General features: G+C 41.6%; 2 protein-coding genes and 1 long non-coding RNA gene across 4 annotated transcripts in view; 2 read left to right on the plus strand and 1 right to left on the minus strand.

The window, feature by feature from the left end:
* MAP3K5 (mitogen-activated protein kinase kinase kinase 5) overlaps positions 1-12,974 on the plus strand; it is a 109,002-nt gene extending 96,028 nt beyond the window's left edge. The window contains exons 25-30 of one of the 2 annotated variants that reach the window (XM_069787229.1): positions 3,974-4,079; positions 6,446-6,689; positions 9,517-9,629; positions 10,522-10,634; positions 11,310-11,386; positions 12,221-12,974. In XM_069787229.1, coding sequence (XP_069643330.1) covers positions 3,974-4,079; positions 6,446-6,689; positions 9,517-9,629; positions 10,522-10,634; positions 11,310-11,386; positions 12,221-12,281 — 714 coding nt within the window. In that variant the 3' untranslated portion in view covers positions 12,282-12,974. Of the gene's footprint in view, positions 1-3,973; positions 4,080-6,445; positions 6,690-7,044; positions 8,471-9,516; positions 9,630-10,521; positions 10,635-11,309; positions 11,387-12,220 lie in introns of those variants that run through there. The other variant, XM_069787230.1, reaches the window with a different exon arrangement.
* Positions 12,975-13,647: 673 nt separating this feature from the next.
* LOC138686088 (uncharacterized) lies at positions 13,648-16,969 on the minus strand. Its single transcript, XR_011325414.1, has 2 exons — positions 16,652-16,969; positions 13,648-15,163 (listed from the first exon to the last, which is right to left on the minus strand). It is a non-coding gene; the product is annotated as an uncharacterized lncRNA (long non-coding RNA).
* The window catches only part of MAP7 (microtubule associated protein 7), a 125,398-nt gene continuing 123,441 nt past the window's right edge, over positions 15,744-17,700 (plus strand). The window contains exon 1 of the mRNA XM_069787245.1: positions 15,744-15,872. Within this exon, the coding sequence (XP_069643346.1) occupies positions 15,827-15,872 (46 nt within the window). The 5' untranslated portion in view covers positions 15,744-15,826. The remainder of the gene's footprint in view (positions 15,873-17,700) is intronic.

Consider the following 17,700-nt stretch of genomic DNA (forward strand, 5'->3'; position numbering starts at 1 on the left):
GGAAGAAAAAAGGTTACTTTTCTGTCAATAATTAGTACAAAAATTATGATTTCCTCCAGTGAGCAACCAAACACACACGTGGATAACCTTTAAATAGCTACTTTACCAAAAGCAAATGCTTTTTCTTCTTAAGCTATGTATTTAAATGTTAGTTCACAAGCAATTAGGCTTAAGTTGAAAAACCAACATGGGAGGGTGCAGCTGTGCTGGTCATCACTTGTCCAGACTGATGTCATGTAGTAAAAATGAAAAGACAATCCAAGTAGGCATTTGAGGTGGGTGATTCTGTTAGCATTTAAACCTGGGCACTCTGACAAGGAAAAGAGCTGTCAGGAAGGATTGCATAGCATGTAAACTGTTTGTTGCATAGACTACACTGACAAGAATTAGATGCTGTTTACAAAAAAAACCCTAATGTGTGAAATGAAAATCAAAGTTTTTTATTTGAGTCTTCACTTTGGAGTACACTTCAGCTTTCCATTCTGCTTAGCCTCATATTAATACTGTTTTGACACTTGGAAGAAAAAACAAACATACGAGGTCAAGAAAAAAATTGAGGGGGGAAAAGTACAAATATCTGGGTTGGTTTTCTGATAGAGATGTTGCTGGGCATTGGTTGTTCAGTGGTAATTGCATGACTCATGTTATTTCAGTAAAAATTTCACCCTCTTCTGTTACCTGCATCATTACAAGTTGCTGTTTTTTAACTGATACGTGTCTCTTTCATTATGTCGCGTCCCAAAGTTGGAGCGACTCAGGTTCGTGGATTTCCTTTGTCAGAATTAAGGTGAAACGACACCAGGGGAGTTCAAACAACAATCAACATTTATTCAACCTAGCTAACTTTGTCCAAGTACACATGAACTTGTTAATATGAACCTTGCAACATGTCATTAAGCCGCTGTTTGAGAAGAGGAGGGAAGTATAGAAAAATGAAATGGAAAAAGGAACGTGAAATGTATCAGAAGGAGAGCCCTCCCATTGAGTCACGAGGTTCAGAGCAGACCCCCTTGCTTTCTGGACTCCTTCTCAAAGAGGAGCCCAGGGGTGGCTAGATCCACTCCTAGTCTCTGGCTTGGTCAACGGTTTATGTTTCAAAGGATGAGGTGTAGGGACTGTGGAAAAGAGAGAAGGAAAAGAGGGAGAGAGAGAATGAGAGAAAGAAAGAAAGAGAGAAGAGAAGGGTTTCACCAGTCCTGGGTCCAGCATTCGTCCAGCCAGTGTAGAGATCCACTTCCGGAGGGCGCGCGCCGAGGACTCGTTCTCCCTTCTTTTATAGTGTGTTAGTCGATGGTCTCGACATGCGCAGTCCCATTCCCGGGGTTCTCTGGAATCGGTTGGAGAGCTTTGGGGTGGGGGTGGGTTCATTACAGAGTTGCCTCTCTTTTTCTGCTGGCACGACTGCTTAAGATAGAAGCACAGTCCCAACTTCCATGGGGCCTCCTTCCTCCAGGTGCTGCTGTGCTCCTTCTCCTGGTCACTTAAGATAAGGACTTGCGGCTTTGGAGAAGCGCGGTCCCACCCTCCGGGGGGCCCTCTCCTTCGGCCACATTGTCCTGTTCACAAAACTCCAGCATTTTCACAGAGGCCGTTTTCTTCACCAAAGTTCTTCAACGAATGTTTGAGACATTGGCTATAATTTGTCAGACCGTCACACATTACTATCTCTCTATTATTTAACTAAGATAACTCACAGAAAGTTCAAAGAAAAAAACTGCTTTATATATACCCAGTCTTAATTCTTTTGGTCAAGCATTAGATTTCTATAGCAGAACACTGAAATCCAGATCAGTATCAAGAGCTCGATGCTGCAGAGATTGGGATATTGCTGAAAGTGAGGGAAAGTAGTTCCCTTGTTCTTAGGAGTTAATAAGGTAATCTCGGGTAACAAGGTTTAATAATCACAACATCCTCATTGGAGCAACCAAGAAAAAGTAGTTATGTGCTGTAATGTAAATAGCTAAATCACATTACTGTGCATTGTTGTGTTCTTGACGAAGTTACAGCATGCTTCTTCAGTTCTTAGCACTTAGCTAAAGACTTGTCAGTGTCTTGGTAGGAGTCAGTATGGGAAGGTGCGAAGTGCTTGCAAAGAGGAGTTGTGCTGCCTCAGAGGGCCATGGGCAAGCCTTTGGGGCCCTTAGGCAGCCGCTGCCCAGGTACCAGGCCCAGGGCCGGCTCCCCTGGCGCTGCTGACAGCTCCCCGAGTCCAAGCAGTGTCCCAGTGCCACCTCGTGGCCATTGGCAATAGAATTGAGGAGACGGGTACTGTGGTGGGTTGACTGTGGCTGGCAGGTACAGGAAAGCCCCTACCCAGTGGCTCATTCACTCCCTTGCAGCAGGATGAGGGAGAGAATCAGAAGGGCAAAAAATGAGAAGACTTGTGGATCGAGGTAAAGACTGTTTAGTAAGTGAAGAGCGGGGGGGAAACAACAACAAACGTCACAACTGATGCAAAAGCAATCACTCATCACTAGTAGACTAATGCCCGGCCTGTCCCTGAGCAAAAGCTTCTTTAGAAAAACTAACCCCCTAGTTTTATTGGTGAGCGTGATATTATGTGGAAGGGAATATCTCTTAGGTCAGTTCTAGTCACCTGTGCCAGCCATGTCCCTTCCAGCCTTTAGTCCACCCCCCAGCCTGCTCGCTGGTAGGGCAGCATAAGAAACAGAGAAGGCCTTGACGCTGTGTAAGCTCTGCTCAGCAATAGCTAAAACATGGGTGTGTTATCAAGGCTGTTTTAGTCACCAGTCTGAAACATAGCACCAGATGGGCTGCTGTGAAGAAAATTAACTCCATTCCAGCCAAACCGAGTACAGGTACTACATAAATTACTGTATTACTGAATGCTGTTGCTTTGGGGCAGTGAAAATAATGATTAGTAACATTTATTAACTTTTACACATCTTCTGAAGGCATCATTTGTGTAACTTCAGTCACTTTTTGCAGAGAGGTTATCACAATGTGAGAAAATTGAACTAACCCCTTTTTTAGAAAGACCTAAGAGTGAAGTATCTTCTTGACACATTTTTAGTAAGCACTAGTTGCTACTTTTTTTATAAGGCTTTGAGTAACCTCTCTAAATACAGTTATATTTGTTCCTTCCTACAACTTCTCAAGTCCTACAGAATCTGTTGCTTTGGGCTGCTTCTGTGCCTGGAAAACAGCACCGAGTCTGTTTTGTGCTATTGCCAGTTACTGTGGCTAGGCATTTCCTTCTAGCACTGTCACCCCATCTGCTTCTTCCCTGTCATCTGGGAGTTGAAAAACAATTCCCCCAAGGTAGAGACATTCTTGCAAGTGGCATGGAGCATCCATAGAGGCACCTAGGAATATGGTTTAAAGCAGTCTAAAAGCAGCCCTGTAGGCAATTAGGAGCAACCCAGTGTAAGAAACTATCTGATTGTACAAAGTAAAAAGTAGAAGGAAAGAGAAAATGGTACAGCATACAAATGAAGATCCCTGACTATTTAAACTAAGGTTAACTAACTATTTTCTAAATCAAGAAGGAGCAGCATTACATTAGTTCTTTGATATTTCCTACAGTTGTACTTTAAAATAGGTAAGTATTTCTCAGAGCAAGCAGTGAAAATGATGCCAAAAAACCCCCAAGATTAATTAGCTTAAATTACAAGCCTTTCATAATATCGTCCTTGGTATTTGTCTTGCTCACATTCTTTTTAAGTTTATCTCCATACCCGTGAAGGTTAAATAAACTTCAGTATCACAATTATCAAAAATCACCTAGCACAGGAACTAGAACTTGATAAAAAATACAAAATGTTGTACAACTTATAATAAAACAGTGAAAGTTGGCAATGTTGTTATTGTCTTCATTTAATGACAACATGAAATAGTTTTAATTGCCTGTTTTGATACAGCATCTATAAGTTCAAACACTTTATATAATGCTGACATATATTACAAAGTTGGGTGCGGGATATAATACCTGAACTGAATTCTGTGTTGCTAGGTCAATAAAGTTCTCCGAAATCATAATATCAAGCCACATTGGATGTTTGCATTGGACAGCATAATCCGAAAAGCTGTGCAGACTGCTATTACTATTCTGGTCCCAGGTGAGTAATTTCTTAATACTCAGCAAATATTCATTAGCTGATCTCTTTAAATGTGCTTTAGAGCTGTAATTATGATGCTTCACTTAAGGTTTCGAAACCAGCAGTGGCCTTTTTCCTGTTCACTTGTCTGTTTTGCAACTCAAAAACTAATCAGTGTATTGCCCGTGTTATTTTGGAAAGTACCTTTCCAAGATGTGTAATCTAAACAATTCTGCAGCACAGTGAGCAGTTTTTGAGGTGCACAGTGCTGCCTCTTGAAATTCAAAGGACAGGCTGCTTGCCAACACATGCCGATTTTGGAAGGTGTTTTACAAAGTGTAGATTAAAGACCTGCTTTTTGGAGCACTTGAAAGTTTCTCTGGCTCCTGATCAGAAGCTGTCTAAAGCAAAAAGAAAAAAAAAATCTGCAGTGTCTGCAGTTTGAATATTGTATTTTAAATGTTGTGGAAGTAGAATGCATGGCTTAGCTGAGGGAAGGAGTCTGTGTAGGAGAAACTGTAGCCAATTCTGTTATTACTCTATGTATTTCCAGAGTTAGTTTCTCTGCTGCTTCTTAACTTTTAAGCTTGCGATTCCCCTATTCTCTACACTGGAATTAATGGTGAAATTTTCAAATATATGATTTAATGCTTTAAGTCTGAAGTCAGAATACTTACGTTCCTGTTTTCTGTGGTGGGTTAAGTCTTAAATTATCAACAAGGAGATCTGGAAATTCCAACAGTTACAGCTCTTCCTGTTCTCCTTAGTATTTTCCATATCCCCAGCACAACCAGCAAGGCATAAATAAGGTTTCTGTGTTACTTTCAAGTCCTAAGGAAAATCTGTCTTTTGATTAGAATCGAACACCTTTAACAGGCATATACTTTATTTCTGTATAATAGGAGTACTGTAGAATTCCTCCTTAATAGTCTCTTCTTCCCCATACAGCTCAGTATCAGCATCAATTGTACATGGTCAAGCTTAAACAAAAGCCTTTGTGCCCTAGTAGCTTTTGGGCACTGATCATCTGCCTCCTCCCTAATTGCCTTACCCTACTTCTGACTGCTTCCCCTTGCCTTTCTCTGACTTCCCCGCCCTCCCCGGCCCTGAATGATGTGAAGATTTATCTCTGGCCTTAACACTTTTTAAAGTTATGGGATGTTTTAGGAGTGGTACAAAGCAGATGATGTATAGTTACACTGCCTAGTGGTGAACAACGGCAAAATGAACTTCTGTTCTTATTAGCATGATGCAGAAGTTCAAAGCAAATTCAGACTTATTTGCCTAGCAATATTTGGGCAACTGCTATGTAATAAATCTGCTTTCTTGAATTTAGAGGAAGCACAGCTCTGTTGGTCTTAGTATGTTCAGCCTTGAAAAAGGTATGTATTTCTCTTGAAATGAAGAGATGTAATGGATCAAGGAACGAATCTCCCTTTTGTAAAGAAGGGACTTGTTAGTTCTTCAGCAGAAAGGGCAAAAACGTACAAAACCCAAGTGTGATTCAGAAAAAAAGATGTTTTGATGAGGAGACTAAAGGGAGTGCTCAGCAGTAAGAAGCCACAATTGAAGGAAGGAAGGAAGGAAAATTTATATTAAATGGTTAGAATTAACAAACAGATGTTGTTGCAGTAATAGGTTGTGTAGGAGTATAAGATCTTGGGTACATATCTTACATACCTGGCAAGCTCTGGTAGGTAGTTTAAATGGAATAACAGAAACCAGAGTACACGTATAGCTTTGTATCTACAATTTTGTGGATGTACATCATTACAAAATAGGCAGTCTTCTCTCAGATAGGGAGAAGGGAAGTGTGCTACTTTTAATTGTCAGGAGAGGGGTTTGTTTGTTATTTTCTCTCTATATCTTTGGACACAATTTTTTAGTAAACACGGTATTCTTATAATGAGAGAATGCTTAATATGCTAGAATAGCAACAACAAAAATATCTGGATATAAAAGAAATAATGGTTATTTGTTTAATAAAACATTTCAGGTCAGACACATAAGAAACTACAAACCGTTGAGAATGGAATTAAGCAAAAGAAAGTATTTCTGCTGCACGTAGTACTTCAGCACAATTTGACATGAAATGCTGGCCAAATCTGGAATCCTATTCATCCAGATTTTTGGTTTTTAGAGCTTTTGAACATTCAATAGGCTGAATAATAATTAGCATAAATGAAGATGCTGTTATGGTCTGAGTGTTCTTAAACTGCTAGATAATATCATTTGTTCTCCTGCTACAGAAATTTCAGGTCTGGTTTAACCAAAGCTGTAGGATGATCTGTAAATAGTCACTTAGGTCTGCTTTCGTTTTAGTGTTTAACTAATTTTTAACATCTTTAATGTTTTTTCTTGTGCTTATATTTTAATGTTACTGATAGAATTGAGGCCACATTTTAGTCTTGCATCTGAAAGTGATACAGCAGATCAGGATGATGTAGAAGTTGAAGAAGATCAAGATGAACAGCCTCAGAATCAAACTATCCAACAGCCTTGCATTGTCATGGAAGATGCAGTAGCTACCTCAGGTGTAAGCACACTCAGCTCTACGGTATCTCATGACTCCCAGGCTGCTCACAGATCACTGAGTGTCCAGCTGGGGCGGCTAAAATTAGAGACAAACAGGTAAGTCTGGACATCAGGAGACACTAGCCTACTTGTGACAGTATGTATTGTTTTTTCTTTTAAAATACATGTGCTAGAATACTAGTGACAGTATCAAAATTCCATAGTACTGCAAGCTGTTCATTTAAATGATGGTCATTGTTTAGCTGTGACTGATCACTTTTATTCATTTCAAAACAATACTGATGCAAGTTAAGGTCAGTCTTGTTTTCAGGTGCCCTTTCAAGGAAGGTCTGAAAAAGTTGAGCTTTCTGCCAAGCTTCTGCTTTTTCTCTCCTTCATATGCTGTGTATGGCTGGTGAATGCTGTTATGTTTTGTTTCCATTAAGGCAGAACTTACTGTTCTTTTCTATAGTTCTTCTTGGGGAATGAACTCAAGCTAGTTGACAGCCACATGTGAACTCTACAAGGAAACTGCTTCAGACTTGTTTTGTGCACACAATTCACTGTAGCAGAATCTGTGCTTACCAGCATGCACTACCTTTTAATTAAATAAATTGTGTTCATCAGAGAAAGATGGGAAAAATAGGTGTGTTGTTTAAAAGAAGAAATAAGCCAGAGATTTGGATATTGGATTTTTTCAGAAATATACATATTCTACTTTAAACCTGAGAAGTGGGGGTTTTGTTTGTTTAGGAAATGTCAGAGACAAATGTGTCTCCATTATTTTATCCAAATAATCTTCTATATATTTTGTTTTCTTTTCATTAAAATATACTAGATAATCTGTTTAAAGTAGATATTTTAGCTTTTGCAGCATCTGATTTATGACATTGGATTTCCTACTGACCTCAGTAAATTTTGAACATGACTTTGAAAGAAGAACGTCTTCAGTAAGACAACTGTTATGCTGCTAGTACATTCTTTGTAGTTATTGTTCTAATTTAAATTAAAATGTTAAATTGCACTTTACTTGTAAATGTGTCCAAGAATTTTGCCATAGAGTAATTCATTAGACTATACTGTTCTTAATAAAGTACCAGTATTTTTGAGTTCTTATGTTACAATTTATTTTTTGCTTGTGATGACCACTGAGAAATATTTTGATTGCCTTATCATACACTTAAATAAATACATAAATACTTTAGATTGGCTCACTTTACTTCCCAAGTTTATGATGGGGAGTAGCATCAGAAGCAATCAATTTGTACACATACTGTTTTCTAGCACTTTGCTTTTGTAAATTTCTCAAATGCAAAGCCTTTGGCCAAATAACCACACCCTGTCATTCATGCAGAAATTTTGAGGTAAATAATAAGGACAGTTGTTTAAGTATTAATTAAGGCTTTATTGGCATAAGCAGCAAGCAGTTATCAAGAGAAAATAGTTGATTATTTTATTGGCCCTGAAGGCCTTTTTCAACCAGAATGGTTAGAGGAGGAATAAATTAACTGAAAAGTGACTGCACACCTGTCTGGACAGAATATATATCTGCACCAAGATTAACCAAGCTGTGGGGGTGTGTAGAGGCACAAAGCAGCTCTGTTCACATGCAGGGTGGACTTGTTAAGAATTGTTAGCTTAGGTGCGGAAGCACTCAAATGCAGCTATGCTGCTGGTAGGCCTGCATGCAATCTAAAAGTAGGGCTAGGTTGTTTTTACAAAGCAATGGTATGGGATGCAGTTTAATTCTGTGCAAAGACACGTAAGATGCTTTTGTGGCACGTTCTCTAGTTGAATTCCAGAATGTCCCTATCCTTCTGTGTCCCAGAAAAAAGTTGCAGTGCTCAACTGGTATAAATAAATAAATAAAATTAAAAAAAAAAAAAAGAAAGAAAAAAGGAAACAAAATCATACTAAAATGGAACATTTATTGCATAGTTGTCAGGCTGACAAGGGCTTCAAGAAAGGGATGAAGGTGCTGCAGTTCTTTCAAGGCAGAACTTCCTAAGACTCAGAAGTCAGTGATAAGTTTCTAAGTGTGTTTTCCATGTCGAGTTTTTTTCTGACCAAGTTCCTGAATACATACTGTTCACAAGTCCTCCTTTTTACTAAAACACTTTTCTAAAATAACAAATTGCAGCAGTTTCACATACTAATTTTCCATTGTGTTCTGATTATTTTCCTTTGATCAGTTTGAAAGGTGCTGACCACTGAATCTCTCTGGGTTTCTCTCTGTGTTTGTGTTATGAAGGAAGTCAAACATAGGTTCCAATTTGCTTCTGCTTGACATTCTCAAAAGTAATTGCTTAGGAGAGGACACAAGGTATTTTGCCTCCTCTTTTCTCACTCTTCATATAGCATAGAAGGGTAGGCACAAAGTGCCTAGTATGTAAGGAAGGGACAGTCCTTGTGTGGATGAGAATGTATTATTCCCCATTTAAGAAATGCAACCATAAGTTTTCACCACATTTTCATCACAGGTCCACCCTTGCCATACCTTTGAAAATGTCTGCTGGAGAGATGTGAAGGGGCTTTTTTCCTTACAAAGGATTATGTCACAAAGTTTAGCCTTTGGTTTATGAAACGCTTTGGTATTTGTTCTTCTTGGTTACACAGTTTTGTTTAAAACAGAATTTTGGCTGTAGAAATTTCACTGAAATTCTGTACCATACCACCTGTTCAGTGGGTGGATGTGTATATGGAGGCTGGTGTGTTTGGGGCTTTTTTTTTTTTTTAAGAGCTATAGCTTTAGGAACCAGTGAATGTTTATATCTTGATATAGGTCATAATAAATCTATACTGAGAGGATATTCCTATGAAAGCTGAAGGCAGCTACCCTTGTCTCTGTCAAGAAAATTCCAGTTTAAGTGTACCAAGATCTTTGCTGTCCTGAAAATTTGAAACTACTTAAGGAAATGTGTGCTTCCTTCCTGTTACTTCACAGGTTATTGGAGGAGTTAGTTCAAAAGGAGAGAGAATTTCAAGTCCTCTTACATCAAGCTATAGAAGAAAAAGATCAAGAGATCAGAAACCTACGGCTTAGGTCACAGCCAATAGGTAAGTGAGAATAATTTTCAAGGAAAAGTTTTATGCTGGCTACAGATGAAGACAGTGGCAGCTGAACTTCTGTTCTTTTTATTGAGCCAGTCTCAGCAAAGGAGCTTTATTATGCTGCTTCTGGTAGGGTTTGCTTTGAAGTAAGAATGTGTGTTGTGGAGACAAATTACTGAATTTCTTAATCACAGTACAAGCAATGGTATGATTTAAATATTTTTGATTGTGATTATATGGAAGAGTACAAGGCTCATATCCTACAGAATAAATATTATTTCTAAAGAGGATAATCTAGTATGTTTAGATATGTGTTCCCTGAATTATGGACTGTTCCAGTTGTTACCCTGAAAGTTCAAGAGGATCTAATTGGTGAGATGTAAATACAACTTAAAGCTTACTGAGGGAAGTTGAGTTTGATACGTATCTGCCCTGAAGAAGATGGAAGTGCTAATGCAGTTTGATGTTTCCATGTCATGTGCTTCAAAGAAGTGTTGCTTTCCAAATGCAGCTGATTCTCAGTCTAAGGCATTGCCTACGCACCAATCATATGAGTTATGCTGAACAGTTTAAATTGATGCAACAATGTCAGTGTAGAAACAGTTACAGTGAAATTGATGTGCCTCCTACTAGTAAAGTCATTTTCCAAAGAGGACAGAAAATGTATCTGTATCAGTGTTCACACTATTTTAACTGTACCCCTAACCAAGTAGAGTAATTGGTGTATAACTGTCTATAAACTGTAATTGTGTGCTTTGGAAATTGACACTTCATTTATGGGGATACTGGCATTCTAAGGTTGAAGGGAAAGTTCACTGAAGAAAGTTCTTCAGCATTCAAAAATAACAAGAGGTTGTTTTGGCAACACAAAACCTTTTCTCAAAAATGCTTGTTCTAGATATTCCTGGATTGTCTGTCTGTCATCGTCATTCCACTGGCACGGGAACTGAAGATCCTGATCTGGTAAACTGGCTGAGCGTTCAAGGAGCTGATGAGGCCACAATAAACAAGGTAGCAATGATTCTGTTCACTCTTTGATACAGTTGCAATATTGGTTTTGTGACTCAATGCAAGAAGATACTAAAGCTTTTTAATTACTTTAGCACATTTTAAGAGATAAATTTGTTTTCAGAAGATAGGAAAAAGCCATGAATATGAAGGCCTTCACACAAATACAGTATTGTTAATAATTCCTGTATCTGATTAGGAATAAGGGAATAAAATGTCCTGGTAAATAGACAGTATTGCTTTGGTTCATAATTTTTCAGTGTCTTTACACATTGCAGCAGTTCCTGCCAATTATACCCTGGATGCAGGGTACATGTTCACCCTTAGCTAGCTATGTTGAAGTGAAATCTCCTGAAGTAGATTAGTCTGCTCTGCAGCAAATTATATAATTTTAGAGGTGTTGAGCATCTCAGAATTTCAGCTGACTTACGAAAACCTGCACGTAGTTATCACTCCTACAGATCACATCAAAGGTTCCTCAAAAGTAAAAAAAAAAAAAAAAAAAAGTAGTTTCACTGTATTTCTAGAAACAATGTGGATTAATCTGTTACATGTATCACATTTTGGCCCAATTTTAGGTTTCTTCTAAACCTGTATTTTTAAGGGCACATGGTATATAAAGCTTAGAAAGTTAGATTATATTTCTAACAAAACGTTCATTTTAACTTCTTTTTGTAGTTCTTGGCTGAAGACTATACATTAATGGATGTTCTCTGCTATGTTACACGAGATGATCTGAAATGTTTGAGACTGAGGTAATGCTTCTTCAGTTACACTAACTGTGCTGAGCAGGAGTTGTGTTTTGTTACAAGAGAACTAAGTCTCAATTTATTGGATTGTGCAGTGTTAATTTAAAATAAGTAACACTTTCCAGTATGTCTTTGTATACTGATGCATTCCTGATAAACAGCTGATACTGTTTAAATTATTTTAAAATAAGCTTTTCTATTAAAAGCAAGCAAAGGGAAAATTTTAAAGTAAATGTTTTACCTTATACCTGGAGACACTGGATATCACATTAGAGTCTTGCTTTTATTTAAAAAAGTAGAGATAGGAAAACTTTCTGTAGTTTATCATCATCATCAAACTTCGAAAATAATACTCATGGACTGCAACTAACTCTGGATTTCACCTAATCATGCCAGGTGCGTGGGTCACTGCAGAACCATGTTTAAGTAGAGAGTAGAAGTTACCAAACACTGTATGTGTGCCCAGTCAGTTTAAAAATAAATAACTAAATAAAAATTAAAAAAAAAAAAAAGGCAGGTGTTAAGATTTTTTTTTCAGAATCTACACTTTCATAATGTTGACAGCCTGCTGTGGGTTATGCAGGTCCTTTGGACCAGAAGTCTGAATTCCAAACAGCAGGCATCTGAAAAGTGGAAAGATTGCCCAGTACTGTAATCAGAAAAGGACTCTGTTCTCTATTTGAGTATTGCGTGCATGTTGAATTTCACCTTTGATCAGCCTTCCCACTGAATTTCACTGGTCAAAACCAGAGCAAGGAAGTCAGAAGGCACCTAAATTGGAATGCTTTCAGGCTAGAGAGTATCTTTGTACCTGAGCATCTTTATGATTTTTCTTTACAGAGGAGGAATGCTATGCACGCTGTGGAAGGCCATCACTGACTTTCGAGAGAAACATGCCTGACACTGAAATTTTTTGTCGCTTCTCTGCAGAGAGGAAAAGATTTCCTTTCAGCACAGAGCAGGTGTGCTGTCAGAAGGACTGTTGCACTTTAATCCAGTATTTGTTTACCAATGTTAAAAACACTGCAGCTTCCTGACTGCTTTTAATCCTATAATCCATAAAGAATCTGTAAACAACCTGCAACATTATTTTACTTTGTTTTTACATGCAAGTTTTTCAAAAATTAAAAAAAAAAAACCAAAAAAACCACACACACACACACAAAAAACCCATTATAAGCTCAAGAAATATTGTAGTTAAAGTAACCAGATGTTAATTTCATGAAAAACTGATGTAAGATTTCATGTGACTGTACATCACTGGAAGAAAACCCAAATGTGACAACAACTTCTCATGTTTCTTTTTATTTGTAATATATCTCAATAATCTGTAGTAGAACTCCATAATTTCAATCATAATTAGATATTTTTCTGTTAGTGTGCAAGATCTAAAGGTAATTGTTTTTACCTACTGCCCTACATAGTTTAATATTGTTTATTTTTGGTAATTTAAGTTCTATGGTGCATTTGTTTTAGAGTTGTTCACGTACTACTGAACTGTACCAGTTGCATACACCTGAACCACAGTAATGTTAGCTTGTTCTAAAGCTATCTCTGACATACACAGTTGAAAATAAAAAGAACCTAAGACTGACTTTTTCCTATATTTGTAGACTTTTGAAATAATAAAGGTGTAGAACTGGAAAATTTTGGAATAAAAAAGAAGAAAAAAAGTCATACTGAGTATTAAGGGAACGTTTCTGACACGTTAAAGTTACTGTGATTTGAGTTTGATAATCATAGCATTGACTATTTTCTCAGTTTTCCTGTTCAGTCTAATTCCCATACTGACAATCCAGGGCCAAACAAAATTCTTCTCTGGGCACTCGACTTGACTTGAGAAATGAATGTCCTGCCTCCATCCACTGAATAGTCTGACTTGTGGCCTGTTGTTTTCTTCTGCTTTTGTTTATGCACAATGTCTTTTCTCACATAGAATGAAAAAGGATAGTGGATCTTCCTTGTTTATCCATTGTCATTGTCACTCCAGCATTCTAGCACTGGGCATCATTAGAGTCTTATGGGGCAGGTGCAAAAAATTCCATTGTGTGTAAGACTTGCCTGGACAAGAAGCTGCTTCTTTCTTTATAAGCCTTGGTAATCAGCGAACAGCTTATGCCCTGAATTTTTCAGGTCTGGCAAGTATTTTCAAAGAAAATTAAATATTTTTTCTAAACATAAACATGTTGTCCTAACATGTATGTAGTAATTTTTGCTGATTAAAACCCAATAATTATGTATAAAAACATTGGACTAAACAAAGAATAGTAGATTAAAATTATTTAATCAGATTTTTTTTACTCTGAAGATGGTTCCACTGAGGTTTGAGCACAGATGGATTGAACTCATTCCAAAACCGTAACTACATTTCAGGAGAAACGTAGCTACTGCTTAGCAGTTTCTACTGCTGTTACAGCAGAAAACACTACACTTTCAAGGTAGTTCTAAGCAGTGGAAAGACCAGTGATGGAGGTTGACTTGCAAAACCCAAAGCAACTAAAAAACTCTATATGTGGAAAAGTGACCCTAGGACAATTAACTCCCCTAATTTGATTTTTGTGTGAAACATGATCCTATATCACACTGTGACTACAGTCTGAAAATCTCTGATTTCGTGATGCATCAATAGGCCAGAGTGTAATTGCATTGCTTCATTTGTGTGTTGGCACTTTGAAAGCATGCAGTCTGTTCTCTGTGACTCGAGGTGCTCAGTAATGCCAGTTCTATGTGTAAGAGAAGGGAGTGTGATCAAGGAATCAGTTTACTGTCTCCTGGCACCAGCTGGGAATTACTTCCTATAGTTCACTGCTAGCCTCGCCAGACCCAAGGTGGCTTCTTCAGAGCTGCTCAGCAATCAGTTCTGTATTCTCCACTATAGGACTCTATCAAGTCTGATGCATGTCTAGGCCAGGCCATGTACATTTATGCTACTTGAGAGATCATGAACTGGTCTGAATGTGGCTCCCTGAACAGTGCAGCTTATCTATCTATGTACTAGATCTGTGCACATAAGCTCATGTAATATTCCCACTTCAGGCTACTTCATAGAGGTTGTGCCAGACATTACTTTTTATATTCTCGGACAGAATGTGAAGAAGCATTTTGGGACAGAGTCCATCAGACAGGTCAGTCTGGGACTCCTCAGCCTGGCTCTCTGAATATACTGGTAGATGCCTACATGGACCACAAGTGAAGGATTTGAGATTATGTTGTAAGGATGCATTATGTTTTAGTGCAGGATTTTGCCGAGGGCAACCTTTTGATTATAGGGCATATCACTCCCTTTGAACTTGGATAGTCTTTTGGTCCTTGACTAGTGCTGTTGTAATTCCAGGGCTCAGCTTGACTGAGACACACCTTTCCATCTCCATTAAGAGAGCCAGACAGAGTGCAGAAGTGAAAACTTGACCAAGGCAGTGCTGATTTTGGAGTCTCTTGTACCTTTCAGTGTAGAGCCCAGTCTGTTCTTGTACCACACACTCCTGCCCGCAAACTACAGGGCACGTTTATCACCCAAGCCCCAGCTCCTTCTGTTTTAGAGCACAAATGGCTCCTGGTGCAATAAAAAGTTCACCTTTCCTTAGAGGACCTCGTGCCCTGAACTCAGCTCTTTGCGAAAGGAGGATGTTCTGCACACTGGCAGAAACTTGTTTTGTCCAGCGCGCCAGACCGAGGGAGCTGCATCTCTCCATCTGCTTGCCTGCATGCATGCCACAGCTGCGTACCATGAGTTCCCCAATTCATTCACCTCTCTTCAACTGTAGTTCTGATGACTGGCACGACCTGCAAGCAGATGCAAAATGAATTGATGTTTTAATCTAGCCCTAGAATGCTTTTAAGGAAAAACGCTCTTATGACCCTGGAAGGCAGCTAAGGGCAAGTTGAGGCGACCTCACGGGAAAGGTAACGAGACCATGACCTTTACAGAAAGGACTGATGTGTTGACAGCTCTTCACAGGGCCATTTTTTGGAAGCCAGGCCTTGCAGGCAGCTTAGGGTAGGTACCCAGCTGTTCAGAAGCACGTGTGGTAATAACGAGACTACAGCCGTACAGTTCTTTCCCAAAGGACGCTGCGCACCGCCTGGGCTTGTGAGGCGGCCGCTGCTCCTCCCGCCTCCTGTCCAGACACCGGCAGGGAATTGGTAATCATCCCCAAACCCGTGGTTTCTCTCCGTGCCGGTACCTCACGAGCGGTGCCGATGCGGCGGGAGCCCCTCCGAGGGAAAAAAAGAGAAAGGAAAAAAAAAAAAAAGACACCCCTCATCACCCCCGCGGAGGGCGGCGGGGTGTCGTGCCCGCGAGGGGCGGCCGTTACCCGCCCGCGGGCGCCGGGCCCGCCCTCACCTGCTCCCGGGCAGATCCCGCCGGCGGGGGACGTGGCGCTTTCACCTGCCCGGGGCCGCGGATCCGCGGGGCGGAGCAGCCGCGCCGGGCGAGGAGGAGACATGGCGGAGGCCGCGGGCAGGAGCGGCGGGTGCCGGCGCCCCGCAGGTGAGGCGCTGCCGGCGGCGGGGGTCGGGGGGGGGGGAGCGGCGCGGATCGGATCGGCGGCTGCGGGCGGCCCTGCGCACCCGGCCGGCTGCGGGCGGCCGTGAGGAGAGGGAGCGCAGCAGGGCCCGGCGGCGGCGGCGGCCTCCTCTCGCAACAGGTGCGGGGCCGCCCCGCGGCTGCCCGTGCCCGCCGGGCGGCGAGGGGGCTTTCCTCCCTTCCCCCGGGTGTCACCCACCGCGAACCGCCTCCTGCGGACCCGGCCCGGGGCCGGCCGGAGGGGCGGCCCCACGCAGGGGCGCTGCGGCCCGGCCCGGCCGGCGGGCATAGCCGTGCCGAGCCGGTGGGGGCGGCGCGTCCGGCCCGTGCCCCGCCGTGAGGGCGAGGAGAAGCAGCCCCCACCCCTCCGGCCCCGCCGAGGGGTGTCGGCGGGTGCGCGCCGTCGTACCTGGGGCACCGTTTGTTGTTCTGAAACCCTTCGTTTTCGGGGCTCGGTGTGCTGCCGGGCGCCGGCCGCGCGACGGGGCTAACGCGAGGGTGCCGAGCCGCGCGGGGGAGGCCCGGCCCGGCCCGGCCCGGTCCGGTCGGAGGGGAAGGGGCCCGGGGGGGGGGTGTCCGCCGGGCTGCGGCGCGGGAGCCCGGAGCGTGCGGGGCAGCGGGTTTTGAACGGGCTTGAGGTAGGGGCGAGCTCTGCGGTTAGGGTGAATACCTGCAGCATCCGGCTAACGGGGAGGAGGTAGCCCCGGCGAGGGAGGAGGGACGTCTCGGTGGGGCTACGGTACCTGGTAGCGGCGCCTCGGCGGCGGCGGCGGGCGCCTCTCCGAGCGAGGCCTGGGGCGGTCTGCAGGAGCCCGGGGTTTCGGCTGCGCCTTAAAGGTGCGCGAGCCACGGGCTTCTAAAGCCCATGCTTCCTACAGGGAAAGCAGGGAGGTGTCTTTGTATCTCCGCTAAGGAGGGAGGTACGCTGCGAGAGCATTTAAAAACCCTTTTATTTTGTCCTGAGGGCGAGGAGGGTGCAGGGAGGAGATTTTGGCTTACGCAAGCGGATCGACTGCTGTATCACTGTTGTAGGCGCAGATGCTGTTTGCTTTTGCAGGCAGTGGAGGGGTTGCCTTTCTGGCACGTTCACTAGGAGGGCTGCTTGCTGGACTGTGAAGTCTGACTCCAGCTTTCAGTCCTCTCCTTTTTTCCTTTTTTTCCCCTCCTTCCACAGTACAATTCCATTCACCCTTTGCCAGTCCTTCACTTCTCTAACATGAGTCCAAGTTTATCTCTGAATCACAGAGTGAGGTTTTTCATCAAAACATCTGAATAGGCCATATGGCTGTTGGTTAACTGTGTTTCCCCAGTATAATATTTTTAATACATATTTTATATAACGTAGACATGCAGTCATAAGCAACAACTGTGGGCAGACCCATCCAAATGTTGTCTTTCTGTATTAAAGTCAGAAGTATAGGGCTTTTGCTCAGAAATCCTTTTTACAAATTGCTCCCAGCCATCACTCTTAAGTTCAGCTTCAGAAAGGATGTGCATCTGTTATCCTATGTGTTTCAAGGTTTGCAACTACATTAACTTCACTTTTCACGGGAAGAACTGGCTGTCAATGTATTTTTGAAGCCACGTTTAACAAACTGTTTACGAGTTCCCTACTTTACATTGTTGATGTGATTTTTTTTTTTTAACTTATTATCAGTCTTTTTAATCATTACCAAAACCGGAGGCAAGCTGCCAGGTGATATGCATTTTACATATGTGTAGTTTTAAAGGGTCTTATGTGCCTAGATTTATTCTGAGTTTGTTTTGAAGTTTCATTTCATGTTACTGTGTT

The sequence above is a fragment of the Haliaeetus albicilla genome, chromosome 7 (genome assembly GCF_947461875.1).
Source record: "Haliaeetus albicilla chromosome 7, bHalAlb1.1, whole genome shotgun sequence".
NCBI lineage: Eukaryota > Metazoa > Chordata > Aves > Accipitriformes > Accipitridae > Haliaeetus > Haliaeetus albicilla.